The sequence below is a fragment of the Oncorhynchus tshawytscha genome, linkage group LG01, assembly GCF_018296145.1.
Source record: "Oncorhynchus tshawytscha isolate Ot180627B linkage group LG01, Otsh_v2.0, whole genome shotgun sequence".
Lineage (NCBI taxonomy): Eukaryota > Metazoa > Chordata > Actinopteri > Salmoniformes > Salmonidae > Oncorhynchus > Oncorhynchus tshawytscha.
Genome location: NC_056429.1, coordinates 7,680,963 through 7,706,294, shown reverse-complemented (window position 1 = coordinate 7,706,294; position 25,332 = coordinate 7,680,963). Strand labels below are relative to the sequence as shown.

General features: G+C 41.9%; 1 protein-coding gene across 1 annotated transcript in view; it reads right to left on the bottom strand.

Annotated features, from left to right (window-relative positions):
• Positions 1 to 21,286: 21,286 nt before the first annotated feature.
• LOC112257979 (neuroplastin-like) overlaps positions 21,287 to 25,332 on the bottom strand; it is a 45,092-nt gene continuing 41,046 nt past the window's right edge. Inside the window, exons 6-8 of the mRNA XM_042325217.1 lie at positions 23,636 to 23,657; positions 23,207 to 23,289; positions 21,287 to 22,595 (exon numbers count right to left, since the gene is read on the bottom strand). Coding sequence (XP_042181151.1) covers positions 23,229 to 23,289; positions 23,636 to 23,657 — 83 coding nt within the window. The 3' untranslated portion in view covers positions 21,287 to 22,595; positions 23,207 to 23,228. The remainder of the gene's footprint in view (positions 22,596 to 23,206; positions 23,290 to 23,635; positions 23,658 to 25,332) is intronic.

Below are 25,332 nucleotides of genomic sequence, written 5' to 3'. Positions count from 1 at the left end.
ACCGGGTTGCCATAGGAGCGCTGCACGAGGATAGACAGGACAGCACATGCACTCAGCATCCCAGTCCAGGCAGGATTATGGAGGATATAATTTATAAACTCCCTGCGGTTGCTGATGACAGATTTTCTGTTGTTGTAAATGATAAACTATAGGCTACCCACACGCTAAACAGCCCATTGTCTTTAGGCCTATAATTGATCAGTTAAGCAATATTGACCATAATTATTGAAGCAAGTGCTACTTTCCACACTGCACTTTCATTGGTTTGAGATCCTGGGAAAAGTTATATGGTTGTATGCAGGTGACAACTATACAATGGTCAGAAGGTGTGGGGTCAATTCCATTCAATTCAGTCTACATACACAGGAAAATAGAGACATTTTGGATTTGGAATTTTCAGTTTACTTCCTGAATTCACTGGACTGAAATGGAATTGACCCCACCACTGCAGGTCATACAGAACTATAATGTCTGACTCAGCAAATGGCACCATATTCCACAGTGTGCTACTTTTTCAAAAGTAGTGCATTATATAGGGAATAGGGTGCCATTTGGGACCTGAGAACACTGAAGAGTCTGTGGTGGTGTTATCCATGATGATTTCATTCCAGAGAAAGCATGCATCCCAAATGGTGCCCTATTATCTAGGTACAGAGCATTCGGAAAGTATTCAGACCCCTTGACTTTTTCCACATTTTCTTATGTTACAGCCTTATTTTAAAATGTATTAAATATTGTCCCCCCCCCCTTCATCAATCTACACACAATACCCCATAATGACAAAGCAAAAACAGGTTTGTATAATTTCTTTGCAAATAAAAAAAAATACAAAAATAATGAAATATCACGTTTATGTAAGTATTCAGACCCTTTACTCAGCATCTGGACAGTGATTACAGCCTCGAGTCTTCTTGGGTATGAGGCTACAAGCTTGGCACACCTGTGACTTTACCTACATGTACATATTACCTCAATTACCTCGACTAACCGGTGCCCCCGCCCATTGACTCTGTACTGGTACCCCTGTATATAGTCTCGCTACTGTTATTTTACTACTGCTCTTTAACTATTTGGTTTATTTATTTTTTACTTATCTATTTTCCACATATTTCTCTTAAAACTGCGTTGTTGGTTAAGGGCTTGTATTCGGCATGTGACAAATAACATTTGATTTGGGGAGTTTCTCCCATTCTTCTCTGCAGATCCTCTCAAGTTCTATCAGGTTGGATGGGGAGCTTCCCTGCACTGCTATTTTCAGGTCTCTCCAGTGATGTTCGATCGGGTTTAAGTCCCGGCTCTGGCTGGGCCACTCAAGGACATTGAGACTTGTCCCGAAGCCACTCCTGCGTTGTCTTGGCTGTGTGCTTAGGGTTGTTGTCCTGTTGGAAGGTGAACCTTCGCCCCAGTCTTAGGTCCTGAGCGCTCTGGAGCAGGTTTTCATCAAGGATCACTCTGTACTTTGCTCCATTCATCTTTCCTTCGATTCTGACTAGTCTCCCAGTCACTGCCGCTGAAATACATCCCCACAGCATGATGCTGCCACCACCATGCTTCACCATAGGGATGGTGTCAGGTTTCCTCCAGACACGATGCTTGGCATTCAGACGAAACGGTTCAATCTTGGTTTCATCAGACTAGAGAATCTTGTTTTTCATGGTCTGAGAGTCCTTTCGGTGCATTTTGGCAAACTCCAAGCAGGCTGTCATGTGCCTTTTACTGAGGAGTGGCTTCTGTCTGTCAACTCTACCATAAAGGCCAATTGGTGGAGTGCTGCAGAGATGGTTGTCCATCTGGAAGGTTCTCCAATCTCCACAGAGGAACACTGGGGCTCTGTCAGAGTGACCATTGGGTTCTTGGCACCTCCCTGACCAAGGCCTTGGTCAGGGAGGTAGCTGACTCCTATACAGGATAAAAGGTTCTGCCAGATAGCTGACTCCCGAAATGGGATAAAAGTTTCTGCCAGATAGCTGACTCCCTATATGGGAAAATAGTGCCCCCTTCAGTTGTACTGATGCCATTTGGTCTGGATAGAAGATATTAGGATTTAGGGTGCATCCCAAATGACACCCTATATTCCCTATAAAGTGCACTGCTTAGACCAGGGCCCATAAGGCTATGGAGTGCACTGCTTTAGACCAGGGCCCATACGGCTATAGAGTGCACTGCTTTAGACCAGTGCCCAAAAAGGCTATATAGTGAAATGCTTTAGACCAGGGCCCATGAGGCTATATAGTGAACTGCTTTAGACCAGGGCCTTTAAGGCTATATAGTGCATTGCTTTAGACCAGGTCCCATAAGGCTATATAGTGCATTGCTTTAGACCAGAGCCCATAAGGCTATAGAGTGCACTGCTTCAGACCAGGTCCCATGAGGGTATATAGTGAAATGCTTTAGACCAGGGCCCATAAGGCTATATAGTGAACTGCTTTAGACCAGGGCCCATAAGGCTATATAGTACATTGTTTTAGACCAGGTCCCATAAGGCTATATAGTGAACTGCTTTAGACCAGGGCCCATAAGGCTATATAGTTAACTGCTTTAGACCAGGGCCCATAGGGCTATAAAGCACATTGTTTTAGACGAGGGCCCATAAGGCTAAAAATGAACGGCTTTAGACCGGGGCACATAAGGCTATATAGTGAACTGCTTTAGACCAGGGCACATAAGGCTATATAGAACATTGTTTTAGACCAGGGCCCATAAGGCTATATAGTACATTGTTTTAGACCAGGGCCATAAGGGTATAGAGTGAACTTCTTTAGACCGGGGTCCATAAGGCTATATAGTGAACTGCTTTAGACCAGGGCCCATAAGGCTATATAGTGAACTGCTTTAGACCAGGGCCCATAAGGCTATATAGTACATTGTTTTAGACCAGGTCCCATAAGGCTATATAGTGAACTGCTTTAGACCAGGGCCTATAAGGCTATATACTGAACTGCTTTAGACCAGGTCCCATAAGGCTATATAGTGAACTGCTTTAGACCAGGGCCCATAAGGCTATATAGTAAATTGTTTTAGACCAGGGCCATAAGGGTATAGAGTGAACTGCTTTAGACCAGGGCCCATAAGGCTATTGAGTGAACTTCTTTAGACCAGGGCCCATAAAGGTATAGAGTGAACTGCTTTAGACCAGGTCCCATAAGGCTATATAGTGAACTGCTTTAGACAAGGGCCCATAATGCTATATAGTGAACTGCTTTAGACCAGGGCCCATAAGGCTATATAGTGAACTACTTTATACCAGGGCCCATAAGGCTATATAGTGGAATGCTTTAGACCAGGGCCCATAAGGCTATATAGTGAAATGCTTTAGACCAGGGCCCATAAGGCTATATAGTACATTGTTTTAGACCAGGGCCCATAAGGCTATATAGTACATTGTTTTAGAACAGGGCCCATAAGGCTATAGAGTGCATTGTTTTAGTCCAGGGCCCATAAGTCTATATAGTGAACTGCTTTAGACCAGGGCCCATAAGGCTATATAGTGAACTGCTTTAGACCAGGGCCCATAGGACTATATAGTACATTGTTTTAGACGAGGGCCCATAAGGCTATAAATGAACGGCTTTAGACCAGGGCACATAAGGCTATATAGTGAACTGCTTTAGACCAGGGCCCATAGGGCTATATACTAAATCGTTTTAGACCAGGGCCCATAAGGCTATAGGGTGAACTGCTTTAGACCAGGGCCCATAATGCTATATAATACATTGTTTTAGACCAGGGCCCATAAGGCTATAGTGAACTGCTTAAGACCAGGGCCCATAAGGCTATATAGTACATTGTTTTAGACCAGGGCCCATAAGGCTATACTGAACTGCTTTAGACCAGGGCCCATAAGGCTTTATAGTACATTGTTTTAGACCAGGGCCATAAGGGTATAGAGTGAACTTCTTTAGACCGGGGCCCATAAGGCTATAGAGTGAACTTCTTTAGACCAGGGCCCATAAGTCTATATAGTGAACTGCTTTAGACCAGGGCCCATAAGGCTATATAGTGAACTGCTTTAGACCAGGGCCCATAAGGCTATATAGTTAACTGCTTTAGACCAGGGCACATAGGGCTATATAGTACATTGTTTTAGACGAGGGCCCATAAGGCTAAAAATGAACGGCTTTAGACCGGTGCCCATAAGGCTATAGAGTGAACTTCTTTAGACCAGGGCCCATAAATGTATAGAGTGAACTGATTTAGACCAGGGCCCATAAGGCTATATAGTGAACTGCTTTAGACCGGGGCCCATAAGGCTATAGTTAACTGCTTTAGACCAGGGCACATAGGGCTATATAGTACATTGTTTTAGACGAGGGCCCATAAGGCTAAAAATGAACGGCTTTAGACCGGTGCCCATAAGGCTATAGAGTGAACTGCTTTAGACCAGGTCCCATAAGGCTATATAGTGAACTGCTTTAGACCAGGGCCCATAAGGCTATATAGTGAACTGCTTTAGACCAGAGCCCATAAGGCTATATAGAACATTGTTGTAGACCAGGGCCCATAAGGCTATATAGTATATTGTTTTAGACCAGGTCCCATAAGGCTATGTAGTGAACTGCTTTAGACCAGGGCCCATAAGGCTATATAGTGAAATGCTTTAGACCAGGGCCCATAAGGCTATATAGTACATTGTTTTAGACCAGGGCCCATAAGGCTATGTAGTGAACTGCTTTAGACCAGGGCCCATAATGCTATATAGTACATTGTTTTAGACCAGGGCCCATAAGGCTATACACTAAATTGTTTTAGACCAGGGTCCATAAGGCTATAGAGTGAACTTCTTTAGACCAGGGCCCATAAAGGTATAGAGTGAACTGCTTTAGACCAGGTCCCATAAGGCTATATAGTGAACTGCTTTAGACCAGAGCCCATAAGGCTATATAGTGAACTGCTTTAGACCAGGGCCCATAATGCTATATAGAACATTGTTTTAGACCAGGGCCCATAAGGCTATATAGTACATTGTTTTAGACCAGGTCCCATAAGGCTATATAGTGAACTGCTTTAGACCAGGGCCCATAAGGGCCCATAAGGCTATATAGTACATTGTTTTAATCCAGGGCCCATAAGTCTATATAGTGAACTGCTTTAGACAAGGGCCCATTAGGCTATATAGTGAACTGCTTTAGACCAGGGCCCATAAGGCTATATAGTTAACTGCTTTAGACCAGGGCCCATAGGACTATATAGTACATTGTTTTAGACGAGGGCCCATAAGGCTAAAAATGAATGGCTTTAGACCGGGGCACATAAGGCTATATAGTGAACTGCTTTAGACCAGGGCCCATAAGGCTATATAGTACATTGGTTTAGAACAGGGCCCATAAGGCTATAGAGTGCATTGTTTTAGACCAGGGCCCATAAGTCTATAGAGTGAACTGCTTTAGACCAGGGCCCATAATGCTATAGCGCTAACTGCTTTAGACCAGGGCCCATAAGGGCCCATAAGGCTATATAGTACATTGTTTTAGACCAGGGCCCATAAGGCTATATAGTACATTGTTTTAGACCAGGGCCCATAAGGCTATATAGTGAACTGCTTTAGACCAGGGCCCATAAGGCTATAGAGTGAACTGCTTTAGACCAGGTCACATAAGACTATAGAGTGAACTGATTTAGATCAGGGACCATAAGGCTATATAGTTAACTGATTTAGACCAGGGCCCATAGGGCTATATAGTACATTGTTTTAGACGAGGGCCCATAAGGCTTTTTAGACCAGGGCCCATAAGGCTAAAAATGAACGGCTTTTAGACCAGGGCCCATAAAGGTATAGAGTGAACTGCTTTAGACCAGGTCCCATAAGTCTATATAGTGAACTGCTTTAGACCAGGGCCAATAAGGCTATATATTACATTGTTTTAGACCAGGGCCCATAAGGCTATATAGTACATTGTTTTAGACCGGGGCGCATAAGGATATATAATGAAAAGTGAATTTCTTTAGGCTATATACTGAACTGCTTTAGACCAGCGCCTATAAGGCTATAGAGTAAATTGTTTTAGACCAGGGCCCATAAGGCTATAGAGTGAACTTCTTTAGACCGGTGCCCATAAGGCTACCGAGTGAACTTCTTTAGACCAGGGCCCATAAGGCTATAGAGTGGACTACTTTAGACCAGGTCCCATAAGGCTCTATGGTGAACTGCTTTAGACCAGGGCCCATAAGGCTATAGAGTGAACTGCTTTCGACCAGGGCCCATAAGGCTATAGAGTACATTGTTTTAGACCTGGGCCCATACGGCTATATAGTACATTGTTTTAGTCCAGGGCCCATAAGTCTATATAGTACATTGTTTTAGTCCAGGGTCCATAAGGCTATATAGTGAACTGCTTTAGACCAGGGCCCATAAGGCTATATAGTGATTTGCTTTAGACCAGGGCCCATAAGGCTATATAGTGAACTACTTTAGACCAGGGCCTATAAGGCTATATACTGAACTGCTTTAGACCAGGGCCCATAAGGCTATGTAGTGAACTGCTTAAGAACAGGTCCAATAAGGCTATATAGTGAAATGCTTTAGACCAGGGCCCATAAGGCTATATAGTGAACTGCTTTAGACCAGGGCCTATAAGGCTATGTAGTGAACTGCTTTAGAACAGGTCCAATAAGGCTATATAGTGAACTAATTTATACCAGGGCCCATAAGGCTATATAGTGAAATGCTTTAGACCAGGGCCCATAAGGCTATATAGTACATTGTTTTAGACCAGGGCTCATAAGGCTATAAAGTGAACTGCTTAAGACCAGGGTCCATAAGGCTATAGAGTGAACTGCTTTAGACCAGGGCCCATAAGGCTATATAGTACATTGTTTTAGACCAGGGCCCATAAGGCTATAGAGTGAACTACTTTATACCAGGGCCCATAAGGCTATAGAGTGAACTGCTTTAGACCAGGTCCCATAAGGCTATATAGTGAACTGCTTTAGACCAAGGCCCATAAGGCTATAGAGTGAACTGCTTTAGGCCAGGGCCCATAAGGCTATATAGTACATTGTTTTAGTCCAGGGCCCATAAGTCTATATAGTGAACTGCTTTAGACCAGGGCCCATAACGCTATAGAGTGAACTTCTTTAGACCAGGGCCCATAAAGGTATAGAGTGAACTGCTTTAGACCAGGTCCCATAAGTCTATATAGTGAACTGCTTTAGACCAGGGCCAATAAGGCTATATATTACATTGTTTTAGACCAGGGCCCATAAGGCTATATAGTACATTGTTTTAGACAAGGGCCCATAAGGCTATAGAGTGAACTGCTTAAGACCAGGGTCCATAAGGCTATAGAGTGAACTGCTTTAGACCAGGTCCCATAAGGCTATAAAGTGAACTGCTTTAGACCAAGGCCCATAAGGCTATAGAGTGAACTGCTTTAGACCAGGGCCCTTAAGGCTATAGAGTGAACTGCTTTAGACCAGGTGCCCATAAGGCTATAGAGTGAACTGTTTTAGACCAGGGCCCATAAATGTATAGAGTGAACTGATTTAGACCAGGGCCCATAGGGCTATATAGTAAACTGTTTTAGACCAGGGCCCATAAGGCTAAAAATGAACGGCTTTAGACCAGGGCCCAATAAGGCTATAGAGTGAACTTCTTTAGACCAGGGCCCATAAACTATAGAGTGAACTGCTTTAGACCAGGTCCCATAAGTCTATATAGTGAACTGCTTTAGACCAGGGCCTAGGCTATATACTGCCCCAGGGCCCATAAGGCTAAAAATGAACTGCTTTAGACCAGGTGCCCATAAGGCTATAGAGTGAACTTCTTTAGACCAGGGCCCATAAATGTATAGAGTGAACTGATTTAGACCAGGGCCCATAGGGCTATATAGTAAATTGTTTTAGACGAGGGCCCATAAGGCTAAAAATGAACGGCTTTAGACCGGGGCCAATAAGGCTATAGAGTGAACTGCTTTAGACCAGGGCCCATAAACGTATAGAGTGAACTGCTTTAGACCAGGTCCCATAAGTCTATATAGTGAACTGCTTTAGACCAGGGCCTATAAGGCTATATACTGAACTGCTTTAGACCAGGGCCCATAAGGCTATGTAGTGAACTGCTTTAGAACAGGTCCAATAAGGCTATATAGTGAAATGCTTTAGACCAGGGCCCATAAGGCTATATAGTGAACTGCTTTAGACCAGGGCCCATAAGGCTATAGAGTGAACTGCTTTAGACCAGGAACCATAAGGGCCCATAAGGCTATATAGTACATTGTTTTAGTCCAGGGCCCATAAGTCTATATAGTGAACTGCTTTAGACCAGGGCCCATAACGCTATAGAGTGAACTTCTTTAGACCAGGGCCCATAAAGGTATAGAGTGAACTGCTTTAGACCAGGTCCCATAAGTCTATATAGTGAACTGCTTTAGACCAGGGCCAATAAGGCTATATATTACATTGTTTTAGACCAGGGCCCATAAGGCTATATAGTACATTGTTTTAGACCAGGGCCCATAAGGCTATACAGTGATTTGCTTTTAGACCAGGGCCCATAAGGCTATATAGTACATTGTTTTAGACCAGGGCCCATAAGGCTATTGAGTGAACTACTTTATACCAGGGCCCATAAGGCTATAGAGTGAACTGCTTTAGACCAGGGCCCATAAGGCTATATAGTACATTGTTTTAGACCAGGTCCCATAAGGCTATATAGTGAACTGCTTTAGACCAGGGCCCATAAGGCTATATAGTACATTGTTTTAGACCAGGTCCCATAAGGCTATATAGTGAACTGCTTTAGAACAGGTCCAATAAGGCTATATAGTGAACTAATTTATACCAGTGCCCATAAGGCTATATCGTGAAATGCTTTAGACCAGGGCCCATAAGGCTATATAGTACATTGTTTTAGACCAGGTCCCAAAAGGCTATATAGTGAACTGCTTTAGACCAAGGCCCATAAGGCTATAGAGTGAACTGCTTTAGACCAGGGCCCATAAGGCTATAGAGTGAACTGCTTTAGACCAGGGCCCATAAGGGCCCATAAGGCTATATAGTACATTGTTTTAGTCCAGGGCCCATAAGTCTATATAGTGAACTGCTTTAGACCAGGGCCCATAACGCTATAGAGTGAACTTCTTTAGACCAGGGCCCATAAAGGTATAGAGTGAACTGCTTTAGACCAGGTCCCATAAGTCTATATAGTGAACTGCTTTAGACCAAGGCCCATAAGGCTATATAGTGAACTGCTTTAGACCAGGGCCCTTAAGGCTATAGAGTGAACTGCTTTAGACCAGGGCCCATAACGCTATAGAGTGAACTGCTTTAGACCAGGGACCATAAGGCTATATAGTTAACTGATTTAGACCAGGGCCCATAAGGCTATATAGTAAATTGTTTTAGACCAGGGCCCATAAGGCTAAAAAGTGAACGGTTTTAGACCAGGGCCCATAAGGCTATAGTGAACTGCTTTAGACCAGGGCCCATAAGGCTATATAGTACATTGTTTTAGACCAGGGCCCATAAGGGTATATAGTGAACTGCTTTAGACCAGGGCCCATAAGGCTATATAGTGAACTTGCTTTAGACCAGGGCCCATAAGGCTATATAGTGAACTGCTTTAGACCAGGGCCCATAAGGCTATATAGTGAACTGCTTTAGACCAGGGCCCATAAGGCTATATAGTGAACTGCTTTAGACCAGGGCCCATAAGGGCTATATAGTACATTGTTTTAGACGAGGGCCCATAAGGCTATAAAAAAATGAACGGCTTTAGACCAGGTGCCCATAAGGCTATAGAGTGAACTGCTTTAGACCAGGGCCCATAAGGCTATATAGTGAACTGCTTTAGACCAGAGCCCATAAGGCTATATAGAACATTGTTGTAGACCAGGGCCCATAAGGCTATATAGTATATTGTTTTAGACCAGGTCCCATAAGGCTATGTAGTGAACTGCTTTAGACCAGGGCCCATAATGCTATATAGTACATTGTTTTAGACCAGGGCCCATAAGGCTATACACTAAATTGTTTTAGACCAGGGTCCATAAGGCTATAGAGTGAACTGCTTTAGACCAGGGCCCATAAGGCTATATAGTGAACTGCTTTAGACCAGGGCCCATAAGGCTATATAGAACATTGTTTTAGACCAGGGCCCATAAGGCTATACCAGGTTCCATAAGGCTATATAGTGAACTGCTTTAGACCAGGGCCCATAAGGCTATATAAACTGCTTTAGACGAGGGCCCATAAGGCTAAAAATGAACGGCTTTAGACCGGTGCCCATAAGGCTATAGAGTGAACTTCTTTAGACCAGGGCCCATAAATGTATAGAGTGAACTGATTTAGACCAGGGCCCATAGGGCTATATAGTAAATTGTTTTAGACGAGGGCCCATAAGGCTAAAAATGAACGGCTTTAGACCGGGGCCAATAAGGCTATAGAGTGAACTTCTTTAGACCAGGGCCCATAAACGTATAGAGTGAACTGCTTTAGACCAGGTCCCATAAGTCTATATAGTGAACTGCTTTAGACCAGGGCCTATAAGGCTATATACTGAACTGCTTTAGACCAGGGCCCATAAGGCTATGTAGTGAACTTCTTTAGACCAGGGCCCATAAGGCTATGGAGTGAACTGCTTTAGACCAGGGCCCATAAGGCTATATAGTGAACTGCTTTAGACCAGGGCCCATAAGGCTATAGAGTGAACTGCTTTAGACCAGGAACCATAAGGGCCCATAAGGCTATATAGTACATTGTTTTAGTCCAGGGCCCATAAGTCTATATAGTGAACTGCTTTTTCCAGGGCCCATAACGCTATAGAGTGAACTTCTTTAGACCAGGGCCCATAAAGGTATAGAGTGAACTGCTTTAGACCAGGTCCCATAAGTCTATATAGTGAACTGCTTTAGACCAGGGCCAATAAGGCTATATATTACATTGTTTTAGACCAGGGCCCATAAGGCTATATAGTACATTGTTTTAGACCGGGCCCATAAGGCTATACAGTGATTTGCTTTAGACCAGGGCCCATAAGGCTATATAGTACATTGTTTTAGACCAGGGCCCATAAGGCTATTGAGTGAACTACTTTATACCAGGGCCCATAAGGCTATAGAGTGAACTGCTTTAGACCAGGGCCCATAAGGCTATATAGTACATTGTTTTAGACCAGGTCCCATAAGGCTATATAGTGAACTGCTTTAGACCAGGGCCCATAAGGCTATATAGTACATTGTTTTAGACCAGGTCCCATAAGGCTATATAGTGAACTGCTTTAGAACAGGTCCAATAAGGCTATATAGTGAACTAATTTATACCAGTGCCCATAAGGCTATATCGTGAAATGCTTTAGACCAGGGCCCATAAGGCTATATAGTACATTGTTTTAGACCAGGTCCCAAAAGGCTATATAGTGAACTGCTTTAGACCAAGGCCCATAAGGCTATAGAGTGAACTGCTTTAGACCAGGGCCCATAAGGCTATAGAGTGAACTGCTTTAGACCAGGGCCCATAAGGGCCCATAAGGCTATATAGTACATTGTTTTAGTCCAGGGCCCATAAGTCTATATAGTGAACTGCTTTAGACCAGGGCCCATAACGCTATAGAGTGAACTTCTTTAGACCAGGGCCCATAAAGGTATAGAGTGAACTGCTTTAGACCAGGTCCCATAAGTCTATATAGTGAACTGCTTTAGACCAAGGCCCATAAGGCTATATAGTGAACTGCTTTAGACCAGGGCCCTTAAGGCTATAGAGTGAACTGCTTTAGACCAGGGCCCATAACGCTATAGAGTGAACTGCTTTAGACCAGGGACCATAAGGCTATATAGTTAACTGATTTAGACCAGGGCCCATAGGGCTATATAGTAAATTGTTTTAGACCAGGGCCCATAAGGCTAAAAATGAACGGTTTTAGACCAGGGCCCATAAGGCTATAGTGAACTGCTTTAGACCAGGGCCCATAAGGCTTTATAGTACATTGTTTTAGACCAGGGCCATAAGGGTATAGAGTGAACTTCTTTAGACCAGGGCCCATAAGGCTATTGAGTGAACTTCTTTAGACCAGGGCCCATAAAGGTATAGAGTGAACTGCTTTAGACCAGGGCCCATAAGGCTATATAGTGAACTGCTTTAGACCAGGGCCCATAAGGCTATATAGTTAACTGCTTTAGACCAGGGCACATAGGGCTATATAGTACATTGTTTTAGACGAGGGCCCATAAGGCTAAAAATGAACGGCTTTAGACCGGTGCCCATAAGGCTATAGAGTGAACCGCTTTAGACCAGGGCCCATAAGGCTATATAGTGAACTGCTTTAGACCAGAGCCCATAAGGCTATATAGAACATTGTTGAAGACCAGGGCCCATAAGGCTATAGAGTGCATTGTTTTAGACCAGGGCCCATAAGTCTATAGAGTGAACTGCTTTAGACCAGGGCCCATAATGCTATATAGTACATTGTTTTAGACCAGGGCCCATAAGGCTATACACTAAATCGTTTTAGACCAGGTCCCATAAGGCTATATAGTGAACTGCTTTAGACCAGAGCCCATAAGGGTATATAGTGAACTGCTTTAGACCAGGGCCCATAATGCTATATAGAACATTGTTTTAGACCAGGGCCCATAAGGCTATATAGTACATTGTTTTAGACCAGGTCCCATAAGGCTATATAGTGAACTGCTTTAGACCAGGGCCCATAAGGGCCCATAAGGCTATATAGTACATTGTTTTAATCCAGGGCCCATAAGTCTATATAGTGAACTGCTTTAGACCAGGGCCCATAATGCTATGCGCTAACTGCTTTAGACCAGGGCCCATAAGGGCCCATATATATAGTACATTGTTTTAGACCAGGGCCCATAAGGCTATATAGTACATTGTTTTAGACCAGGGTCCATAATGCTGCTAGGGCCCATAGTGAACTGCTTTAGACCAGGGCCCATAAGGCTATATTTTAGACCAGTGAACTGCTTTAGACCAGGGCCCATAAGGCTATATAACTGCTTTAGAACATTGTTTTAGACCAGGGCCCATAAGGCTATATAGTGAACTGCTTTAGACCAGGGCCCCCATAAGGCTATATAGTGACATTGTTTTAGACCAGGGCCCATAAGGCTATATAGTGAACTGCTTTAGACCAGGGCCCATAATGCTATAGTGAACTGCTTTAGACCAGGGCCCATAAGGGCCCATAAGGCTATATAGTACATTGTTTTAGACCAGGGCCCATAAGGCTATATAGTACATTGTTTTAGACCAGGGCCTATAAGGCTATAGAGTGAACTGCTTTAGACCAGGTCACATAAGACTATAGAGTGAACTGATTTAGATCAGGGACCATAAGGCTATATAGTTAACTGATTTAGACCAGGGCCCATAGGGCTATATAGTACATTGTTTTAGACGAGGGCCCATAAGGCTAAAAATGAACGGCTTTAGACCGGGGCCCATAAGGCTATAGAGTGAACTTCTTTAGACCAGGGCCCATAAAGGTATAGAGTGAACTGCTTTAGACCAGGTCCCATAAGTCTATATAGTGAACTGCTTTAGACCAGGGCCAATAAGGCTATATATTACATTGTTTTAGACCAGGGCCCATAAGGCTATATAGTACATTGTTTTAGACCAGGGGCCCATAAGGATATATAATGAAAAGTGAATTTCTTTAGGCTATATACTGAACTGCTTTAGACCAGCGCCTATAAGGCTATAGAGTAAATTGTTTTAGACCAGGGCCCATAAGGCTATATAGTGAACTGCTTTAGACCAGGGCCCATAAGGCTACCAGAGTGAACTTCTTTTAGACCAGGGCCCATAAGGCTATAGAGTGGACTACTTTAGACCAGGTCCCATAAGGCTCTATGGTGAACTGCTTTAGACCAGGGCCCATAAGGCTATAGAGTGAACTGCCAGGGCCCATTATATATTACATTGTTTTAGACCAGGGCCCATAAGGCTATAGAGTACATTGTTTTAGACCTGGGCCCATACGGCTATATAGTACATTGTTGCTTTAGACCAGGGCCCATAAGGCTATAGAGTGAACTGCTTTAGACCAGGGCCCATAAGGCTATAGGTGAACTGCTTTAGACCAGGGCCCTTAAGGCTAGTGAACTGCTTTAGACCAGGGCCCATAAGGGCCCATAAGGCTATATAGTACATTGTTTTAGTCCAGGGCCCATAAGTCTATATAGTGAACTGCTTTAGACGAGGGCCCATAAGGCTATAGAGTGAACTGCTTTAGACCAGGGCCCATAAGGCTATATAGTACATTGTTTTAGACCAGGGCCCATAAGGCTATATAGTGAACTGCTTTAGACCAGGGCCCATAAGTCTATATAGTGAACTGCTTTAGACCAGGGCCCATATGCTATATAGAACATTGTTTTAGACCAGGGCCCACAAGGCTATATAGTACATTGTTTTAAACCGGGGCCCATAAGGCTATATAATGAAAAGTGAATTTCTTTAGGCTATAGAGTGAACTGCTTTCGACCAGGGCCCATAAGGCTATATAGTACATTGTTTTAGACCAGGGCCCATAAGGCTATATAGTGAACTGCTTTAGACCAGGGCCCATAAGGCTATATAGTGAACTTCTTTAGACCAGGGCCCATATGCTATATAGAACATTGTTTTAGACCAGGGCCCACAAGGCTATATAGTACATTGTTTTAAACCGGGGCCCATAAGGCTATATAATGAAAAGTGAATTTCTTTAGGCTATATAGTGAACTGCTTTAGACCAGGGCCTATAAGGCTATATACTGAACTGCTTTAGTCCAGGGCCTATAAGACTATATACTGAACTGCTTTAGACCAGGGCCTATAAGGCTATATAGTGCATTGCTTTAGATCAGGGCCCATAAGGCTAAAGAGTGAACTGCTTTAGACCAGGGCCCAAAAGGCTATAGAGTAAATTGTTTTAAACCAGGACCCATAAGGCTATAGAGTAAATTGTTTTAGACCAGGGCCCATAAGGCTATAGAGTGAACTTCTTTAGACCGGGGCCCATAAGGCTATAGAGTGAACTTCTTTAGACCAGGGCCCATAAGGCTATAGAGTGGACTACTTTAGACCAGGTCCCATAAGGCTCTATAGTGAACTGCTTTAGACCAGGGCCCATAAGGCTATAGAGTGAACTGCTTTCGACCAGGGCCCATAAGGCTATATAGTACATTGTTTTAGACCAGAGCCCATAAGGCTATATAGTGAACTGCTTTAGACCAGGGCCCGTAGGTCTATATAGTGAACTGCTTTCGACCAGGACCCATAAGTCTATATAGTGAACTGCTTTAGACCAAGGCCCAAACTGCTATATAGTCAATTGTTTTAGACCAGGGCCCATAAGGCTATATACTAAATCGTTTTAGACCAGGACCCATAAGGCTATATAGTACATTGTTTTAGACCAGGGCCCATAAGGCTATATAGTACATTGTTTTAAACCAGGGCCCATAAGGCTATATAGTGAACTGCTTTAGACCAGGGCCCATAAGACTATAGAGTGAACTGCTTTAGACCAGGGCCCATAAGGCTATATATTGAACTACTTCATACCAGGGCCCATAAGCCTATATAGTGAACTTCTTTAGACCAGGGCCCATAAGGCTATGGAGTGAACTGCTTTAGACCAGGGCCCATAAGGCTATATAGTACATTGTTTTAGACCAGGGCCCATAAGGCTATAGAGTGAACTGCTTTAGACCAGGGCCCATATGGCTATATAGTACATTGTTTTAGACCAGGGCCCATAAGGCTATATAGTAAATTGTTTTAGACCAGGGCCCATAAGGCTATATAGTACATTGTTTTAGACCAGGGCCCATAAGGCTATATAGTGAACTGCTTTAGACCAGGGCCCATAAGGCTATATAGTACATTGTTTTAGACGAGGGCCAATAAGGCTATATAGTGAAATGCTTTAGACCAGGGCCCATAAGGCTATAGGGTGAACTACTTTAGACCAGGTCCCATAAGTCTATATACTGAACTGCTTTAGACCAGGGCCCATAAGGCTATAGAGTGAACTGCTTTAGACCAGGGCCAATAAGGCTATATATTACATTGTTTTAGACCAGGGCCCATAAGGCTACATAGTACATTGTTTTAGACCAGGGCCCATAAGGCTATAGAGTGAACTGCTTTAGACCAGGTCCCATAAGTCTATATAGTGAACTGCTTTAGACCAGGGCCCATATGCTATATAGAACATTGTTTTAGACCAGGGCCCATAAGGCTATATAGTACATTGTTTAGACCAGGTCCCATAATGCTATAGAGTGAATTGCTTTAGACCAGGGCCCATAAGGGCCCATAAAGTGAACTGCATTAGACCAGGGCCCATAAGGCTATATAGTTAACTGCTTTAGACCAGGGCCCATAGGGCTATATAGTACATTGTTTTAGACGAGGGCCCATAAGGCTAAAAATGAACGGCTTTAGACCGGTGCCCATAAGGCTATAGAGTGAACTGCTTTAGACCAGGGCCCATAAGGCTATATACTGAACTGCTTTAGACCAGGTCCCATAAGGCTATGTAGTGAACTGCTTTAGACCAGAGCCCATAAGGCTATATAGTGAACTGCTTTAGACCAGGGCCCATAATGCTATATAGTGAACTGCTTTAGACCAGGGCCCATAAGGCTAAAAATGAACGGCTTTAGACCGGTGCCCATAAGGCTATAGAGTGAACTTCTTTAGACCAGGGCCCATAAGTCTATATAGTGAACTGCTTTACACCAGGGCCCATAATGCTATATAGTACATTGTTTTAGACCAGGGCCCATAAGGCTATATACTAATTTGTTTTAGATCTGTCCTCATCTCTATTATCTGTCCTCATCTCTCCTATCATCTGTCCTCATCTCTATTATCTGTCCTCATCTCTCCTATCTGTCCTCATCTCTCCTATCTGTCCTTATCTCTCCTATCTGTCCTCATCTCTATTATCTGTCCTCATCTCTATTATCTGTCCTCATCTCTCCTATCTGTCCTTATCTCTCCTATCTGACCTCGTCTCTCCTATCTGTCCTTATCTCTCCTATCTGTCCTCATCTCTCCTATCTGTCCTCATCTCTATTATCTATGTCCTGCCACTGAGGTGAAAAAGAACTGAACTGGTAGCAGACAGATAGCTGACTAGGTATCCATGTTGCTTTCACCTACCCTGTGGCTTCAGATCATTGCAGATGAAGGAGAAGAGACAGAGCGTAGACCATTGAGACATAATCCACTGACTGTTCCCGGGCGAGTCATGAACAATACACAAAAGTAACAAGTTCAACACTATTCAAGATGATACTGAAAAGTAAAACATGAAGAACTGCTTTCCTTGCTGTTTTTTAAGTGCTACACAACAGTCTCTATGACTCATGTAACATTTTCCACAAATGTCATCTACATTGAGCGTTGTTTGTTCTTTTTTCTCTATAGCACTTAGTGATACCTGCTGATATAAAAAAAGGCTTTATAAATACATGTGACTAATTAACTTCATCCTTACTTAGGTAACTTAACTTAGGAACCCAGTGGAAGGTGGTTAAGATCTTCATAGCCTGATTTACCAGTAACCTATTTCCATACATCACACAGTAGCTTACTATGCTCATAGTATCGTTGGCACCTCATAAGACCACTAGGTTGTGCTGTTTTCAACATCAAGCCACGACAAGGAGACAGCTGGATGTTGAAAGATGACATATTTGACATTTTAGTAATTTAGCAGATGTTCTTATCGAGTGTGATTTAGTGCATTCATCTTAAGATAGTTAGGTGGGACAACCACATATCACAGGCATAGCAACTACATTTTTCCCTCATTAACGTAGCTATCAATAGAGTCAGAGCTAGATGAAACCAGGTAAAAGTTTAGGTCCCTTATAGATGTCACTTGTTAAATCCACTTCAATCAGTTTAGATGAATGGGAGGAGACAGGTTACTGAAGGATTGTTAAGCCTTGAGACATGCATTGTGTATGTGTGCCATTCAGAGGGTGAATAGGCAAGACAAAAGATTGAAGTGCCTTTGAACAAGGTATAGTAGTAGGTACCAGGCACACCGGTTTGAGTGTGTCATGAACTGCAATGCTGCTGGTTTAATATGCTCAACAGATCCACGTGTGTATTAAGAATGGTCCACAACCCAAAGGACATCCAACCGACTTGACACAACTGTGGGAAACATTGGAGTCAACATGGGCCAGCATCCCTGTGGAACGCTTTCAACACCTTGTAGAGTCCATGCTCCGACGAATTGAGACTGTTCTGAGGACAAAAGGGGGTGTCCAACTCAATATTAGGAAGGTGTTCTTAATGTTTGGTACTCAGTATATATGCCTGTCTGCTGGTTGTGAAGGCATGTTTGTACGTATACAAATACACAAGCACATAGGAGTGTGTGTGTGTGGGTGTGCATGAGTGTGTGTGTGTGTGACTGATTCTTTGAACACAGGTGTAAACTGTACTATCAAGGTAAAGTTGCATTGCCAGTTCAAATGGAACACAGGTCATCAACTGAAACAAGCCATTCATTTTAAAGGTTTTTATTCCTAAAAATTACTTGGAATTGATCTTGATCATGGGATTGATCCTGGGATTGATCCTGGGGTTGATCTTGATCTTGATCTTGGGATTAATCTTGAGATTGATCTTGACCTTGGGATAGACTTTGGGATTGATTTGGGATTGCTTTACAAGTGTCAATCCGTACATAGATAAAATAGGCCCTGTTTTTACACTGCTTCCTCCGCTAGCTCCCATACACAGTGCCTTCAGAAAGTATCCACACGCCTTGACTTTCTCTGCATTTTGTTGTGTTACAGTCTGAATTAAACATTTATAAAAAATGTAGATATTTCTTTCATCACTAGCCTACACACAATTCCCCATAATGTAAAAGTGGAATGATGTTTTTAGAAATGTTTACAAATGAAAAGGTGAAATGTCTTGAGTTAATAAGTATTCAACCCCTTTGTTAAGGCAAGCCTAAATAAGTTCTGGAGTAAACATTTGCTTAACAAGTCACATAATAGGTTGCATGGACTCACCCTGTGTGCAATAATAGTGTTTAACTTGATTTTTGAATGACCACCTCATCTCTGTACCCAACACATACAATTATCTGCATGGTCACTCAGTCGAGCAGTGAATTTCAAAAACAATTTAAACCACAAAGACCAGGGAGGTTTTCCAATGCCTCACAAATAAGTACACCTATTGGTAAATTGTAAAAAAAATTAAAATAAGTAGACATTGATCATGGTGAAGTTATTGATTACACTTTGGATGGTGTATCTATACACCCAGTCACTACAAAGATACAGGCGTCCTTCCTAACTCAGTTGCTGGAGAGGAAGGAAACCGCTCAGGGATTTCACCATGAGGCCAATGGTGACTTTAAAACAGTTACATAGTTTAATGGCTGTGATAGGAGAAAACTGAAGATGGATCAACAACATTGTAGTTACTCCACAAAACTAAACTAATTGACAGAGTGAAAAGAAGGAAGCCTGTACAGAATACAAACATTGCAAAACATGCATCCTGTTTGCAACAAGGCACTAAAATAAAACTGCAAAAAATTTGGCAAAGCAATTCACTTTTTGTCCTGAATACAAAGTCTTATGTTTGAGGCAAATCCAACACAACACATCACTGAGTATCACTCTTCATATTTTCAAGCATGGTGGTGTGGCTGCATCAAGTTATGGGTATGCTTGTTAAGAACTAGGGAGTTTTTTATAAATAAAAATAAATGGAGTAGAGCTAACCACAAGGAAAATCCTTAAAGGAAAACTTTCCACCAGACACTGGGAGACAAATTCACTTTTCAGCAGGACAATAACCTAAAACACAAGGCCAAATATACACTGGAGTTGGTACTGAGTGGCCTAGTAACTGTTTTGACTTAAATCTGCTTGAAAATCTATGGCAAGACTTGAAATGGCTGTCTAGCAATTATAAACAACCAACTTGACAGAGCTTGAATCATTTTAAAAAGAACATTGTTCAAATATTGTACAATCCAGATGTGCAAAGCTCTTAAGAGACTTACCCAGAAAGACTCCCAACTGTAATCGCTGTTAAAAGGTGATTCTAACATGTATTGATTTAGGGGACTGAATACTTATTTAAATGGTATATTTCTGTATTTAATTTTCAATAAATGTGCTACATTTCTAGAAACATGTTTTCCCTTTGTCATGATGTGGTTTTCTGTGTAGATGGGTGAGAAAAACAAATATATTTCATCCATTTTGAATTCAGGCTGTAACACAACAAAATATGGAATGGGTGAATGGTTATAAATACATTCTGAAGGCCACTGTATAGATGTATATCATTGTCATATATAGAGATATATATAGAGATCAACTGATACAGCATACAGCTGAGCAGTACGGTATCTATAAATGCTCTAAAGGGGATTATCGATCAGCATACAGCTGAGCAGTACGGTATCTATAAATGCTCTAAAGGGGATTATCGATCAGCATACAGCTGAGCAGTACGGTATCTATAAATGCTCTAAAGGTGATTACCCTTACTCTAATAAAGATGTCTTACTCAGTAAAATCTAAAGCTGCTAAGAGGGACTTGTATATATAAATATCAATATTGATTATTATTATTGCATAGGATAATAGCCATGCTATACACAATACACATACTCTAGCAATAGGGTTAGGATTGGGTGGAGTTCAGTTGCTTAGCTACTGAATGAAATTCATACAGATTTTTTTTAAATTCCCATTCTTTTTCAACACTTAAGTGCATCTTATGAATGAATATCCTTCATATATCATTATATATGAAGGTGATTTCATAAATATATACATACAGAACATGTAAAATATAGGAATTATCAATCAAAGTCAAAAGACGGGGGGACATTGTAAAGCCCTCATTAAAATGTAAACCAAATCTAATCTGATGAAATGTTAAACAAGTTACCAACTTATAAAATAGTATGCAGCAGAATGATGTACAGATTTACTGTCATACCAGATTACGATCTCTGGTGATTTTTCTTTTACATTGCAAAGTCTTTAGATTCTCATAGTCAACACAAATAAATAATGATTATCTATCAACATGAAGCCACTCTCAAAGTCAACAAAACCAGGCCAGCATCTCAAAGTCAACAAAACCAGGCCAGCATCTCAAAGGGCACCCTATTCCTCCCTATGGGAACCTATTCCTCCCTATGGGAACCTATTCCTTATATACTCTTAGAAAAAAGGGTTCCAAAAGGTTCTTCGGCTGTCCCCCATAGTAGAACTCTTTTTGGTTCCAGGTAGAACACTTTAGGGATCCATGAACCAAAAGGGTTCTACCTCGAACCAAAAAGGGTTCTTCAAAGGGTTCTCCTATGGGGACAGCCGAAGAACCCTTTTAGGTTCTAGATAGCACCTTTTACTCTAAAAGTCTATCCCTCAAATTCATCAAAAAAATGATCCCATTATTCCCCTGTAATCATGGACTGATTTAGACCTGGGACATCAGGTGGGTGTAAATCATTATCATGTAGAACAGAAAACCAGCAGTGCTCCGGACCTCATAGGGTCAGAATACCCCTGTCCTATACGGTAGGGTCAGAATACCCCTGTCCTATACAGTAGGGTCAGAATACCCCTGTCCTATACGGTAGGGTCAGAATACCCCTGTCCTATACAGTAGGGTCAGAATACCCCTGTCCTATACAGTAGGGTCAGAATACCCCTGTCCTATACAGTAGGGTCAGAATATCCCTGTCCTATACAGTAGGGTCAGAATACCCCTGCCCTATACAGTAGGGTCAGAATACCCCTGTCCTATACAGTAGGGTCAGAATACCCCTGCCCTATACAGTAGGGTCAGAATACCCCTGTCCTATACAGTAGGGTCAGAATACCCCTGCCCTATACAGTAGGGTCAGAATACCCCTGTCCTATACAGTAGGGTCAGAATACCCCTGCCCTATACAGTAGGGTCAGAATACCCCTGCCCTATACAGTAGGGTCAGAATACCCCTGTCCTATACAGTAGGGTCAGAATACCCCTGCCCTATACAGTAGGGTCAGAATACCCCTGTCCTATACAGTAGGGTCAGAATACCCCTGTCCTATACAGTGCACTACCCTGTGAGCCCTGGTCAAGAGTAGATCACTGTATAGGGACTAGGGTGCCATTTTGGATTTGAGACCCAGGCCCCAGGTCAAAAAGTGGTGCACTGTATATGGACTAGGGTGCCCTTTGAGACGGAGAGGAAAAAGTCATGTCATGTCAACACCAAACAGAAGGTTAGAATACCTTGCATGCATTACTTCAGAATTAGTTTAAAAAAAATAGAAAATGACAAGAATCTGATAAGAATAAATAATAAATAAATAAACAGCAACAATCAATAACTGCATGCAGCCACAATGGTTATAATGCTTCATAGACACTTCGTAAACCATTCATAATGTTATGGGGATCACATTCATTGATCACCTTCTTCACCCCCATCACACGATAAACAGATAATCAAATCAGAAGGCATGCCTCATCATACAATACAGACATTTACAGTAGCTCCTCCTCCTCTTCCTCCTCCTCATTAACACATTGCTATGGATCCCTCTCCTGGTTACCTTCATATGGTCAATACATGTATAATATGTTATTATCTGTGGGGGAAAAAAGTGGAAGGAAGTTATTAGTGTGTTCTATTGTGCTTTGTTTGTACTGGCACCAGGGTTGGGGACGAATTCCATTTCCATTCAGTCAATTTAGTATACTTCCTGGATTTATTTAAACGTAGTTTACTTCCTGGATTTATTTAAATTTAGTTTACTTCCTGGATTTATTTAAATGTAGTTTACTTCCTGGATTTATTTAAATTTAGTTTACTTCCTGGATTTATTTAAATTTAGTTTACTTCCTGGATTTATTTAAATGTAGTTTACTTCCTGGATTTATTTAAATGGGTTTGACCCCAACCCTGGCTGTTACACACCACTTGCAGATTACATGTCACGATATGTGTCTGTATGTCTGTAGCATTGACAGGAAGATATACAATGACAAGTTATTGATAAAGTAGGATAAACTTTTTAGCAATATTGATTTCCTGCACAACATGTGATTGACTATCTGTGGTGATTGACAGGTTGCTGCTACATGAAGTAAATGACAACAACGTGAATTTGGGAAAACAAAATGGCTGCTAGCTCATTTCTTTTCTCTGTGTTTTGACCAGACAACTCTGGCATTGACTTCAGAGAGGATAAATACTCACTAATAATGAGACATCAATCTGCTCAGTTTGTGTTCCTCTGACGAAGGTTCTTGTCTTTGTGGTTGTTGGTGGAGTTAGTTTTCCTGTAATAGGATACACACAGACTGAGTTAGACTGGGTTACCATCAAAACACAGCTAACACACTAATAATACACCTGATCGCTGATCATTGGTCAAAAACTTTACATCTACTTAGCAGTAAAAAAAGGTTTGTAGAATATACTGTATGCATGACTTAAAGGCAATGTACCCCAGGGTTCCTGTCAATTAGGAACATTTTGAACTGGAAGATCAATTTCAGTTTTACAAAATATAATTGAGCCCAACTCTAGTGTACAGCAGTTTACAGAAACAGAAACAACACAAAAACACTGCAGCAAAACATAGACCTCTAAATCAAGAAATGATTGTAACATGGATGCACTTACATGGGTCCAGCTGGTTCGTCATCTGATGCACAAAGGGAAAATATGAAGAAATGAAGACAAAAAACAACAACTTTGTTTTAGATTATCAGCTGAAAATATCTTCTGAAAAAATGACAGGAAGAAAATGGAGCATGCTGGTGGGGAATTGTTTGGGTAGAAAGTACAGTATTCCTTAAAGAAGCAACGTGTTACAGTGGTAATACGAATGACTGTAACACATTGTCTGGTTGGAGGCTTGGTTACATGATGTTCATAGACAGTTTTGTGTGTTACACAATTCCATGATTTGGGAATTGAACTTAGTTCCACTAGTTCCATAAATTGATACAATTAAGTTCCATAAATTCCATAAGTGAATGAACTAAACTTGAGCTCAAAACCATGCTGATGGGATGGAATCGCAGGTGAAGAAGTTAAATAGTGTATTGGCCCTATGCTGAATGGAAGCCATCTTTAAACTTAACAGGGAAGGACACTCACAGTCACTATCACACCGAATGCAGTCAAAAAGAGCCACAAAACCCACATGAGATGAGAAAGTGATTATGAATTTCAAGCAGAAGTTTAAATTCCTTTTCGTTAAAAAACATACATGCAAAGACAGACAAGCTGCGCACCAAAAGGGCTATTCACTCACTGCATTGAAATTGACCAACACAAAGTAAACAATTTTAGTCCTGTGTGGCTCAGTTGATAGAGGATGGTGTTTGCAATGCCAGGGTTGTGGGTTTGATTCCCGCTGAGGCCACCCATACTAAAAATGAATGCAGGACTGTAAGCTACTTTTGATAAAAAGTGTCTGCTTAATGGCATATATTATATTAATGGACTCCTTACAAAAGCATATTATGCTACTAGCATAAAATAGGGAATACAATAATTGAAAACTGATGACCTTGAAGGTGACCTTGGCACGATATACTATTTTGTTGTTGTTTAATACAAGCTGTCTGACTGTGAACGTCCATAGAGAAGTAGCCTAAGCAGTAAAGCAAAGAGACATTCTAATTTAAGGTTCTATAGAAAACCCAGCTAGCAAAACTGGTTATACGAACAGATAACAACCAAAATATGACGTCTTGATGACGTCTTGGTGCCGTCGTGAAGAAAAAAAACAACATCTTTACAGTCACGGTTTGATTGTAAACTGGTAATATGACATCCTCTCAACCAGAAAATCTGTTTTAAAACCAGAAAATGACGTCCGTTTGACATCACGTGCCAAATCTTGCCCACTGGGGATAGATGAATGTACAGAATGTTGTGTGGATGTAGCCTGGGTTCAGATCTGTTTGTGCTGTCTTGCCAACTCCTATGGTCGTTGTTTGGCATGACAACAACCACAGGAGTAAACTACTGTACACAGCACAAACTGATCAGGCTAGCTTGGATGGTTTGGACATAAGCTTAGATGCTGATTGAATCTCAAGAGACATGCAGTCTGTCACTTACCAAACATAGGTTGTGTTATGCAATTCGGGAAAGAGGGGGAAAAATATTACACAGTAATACCCTGCCAACATTTATTAACTAAGGGTTGTTGTACCGTGTGTGTGTGTGTGTGTGTGTGTGTGTGTGTGTGTGTGTGTGTGTGTGTGTGTTTTGCCCAACAAAAGGCCAAAGGCAGAAACAACTTTGATCTGTCGTAATGGCCAGGTACAGTATATGATCTGATTAATGTGGTATTTATTTTCCTG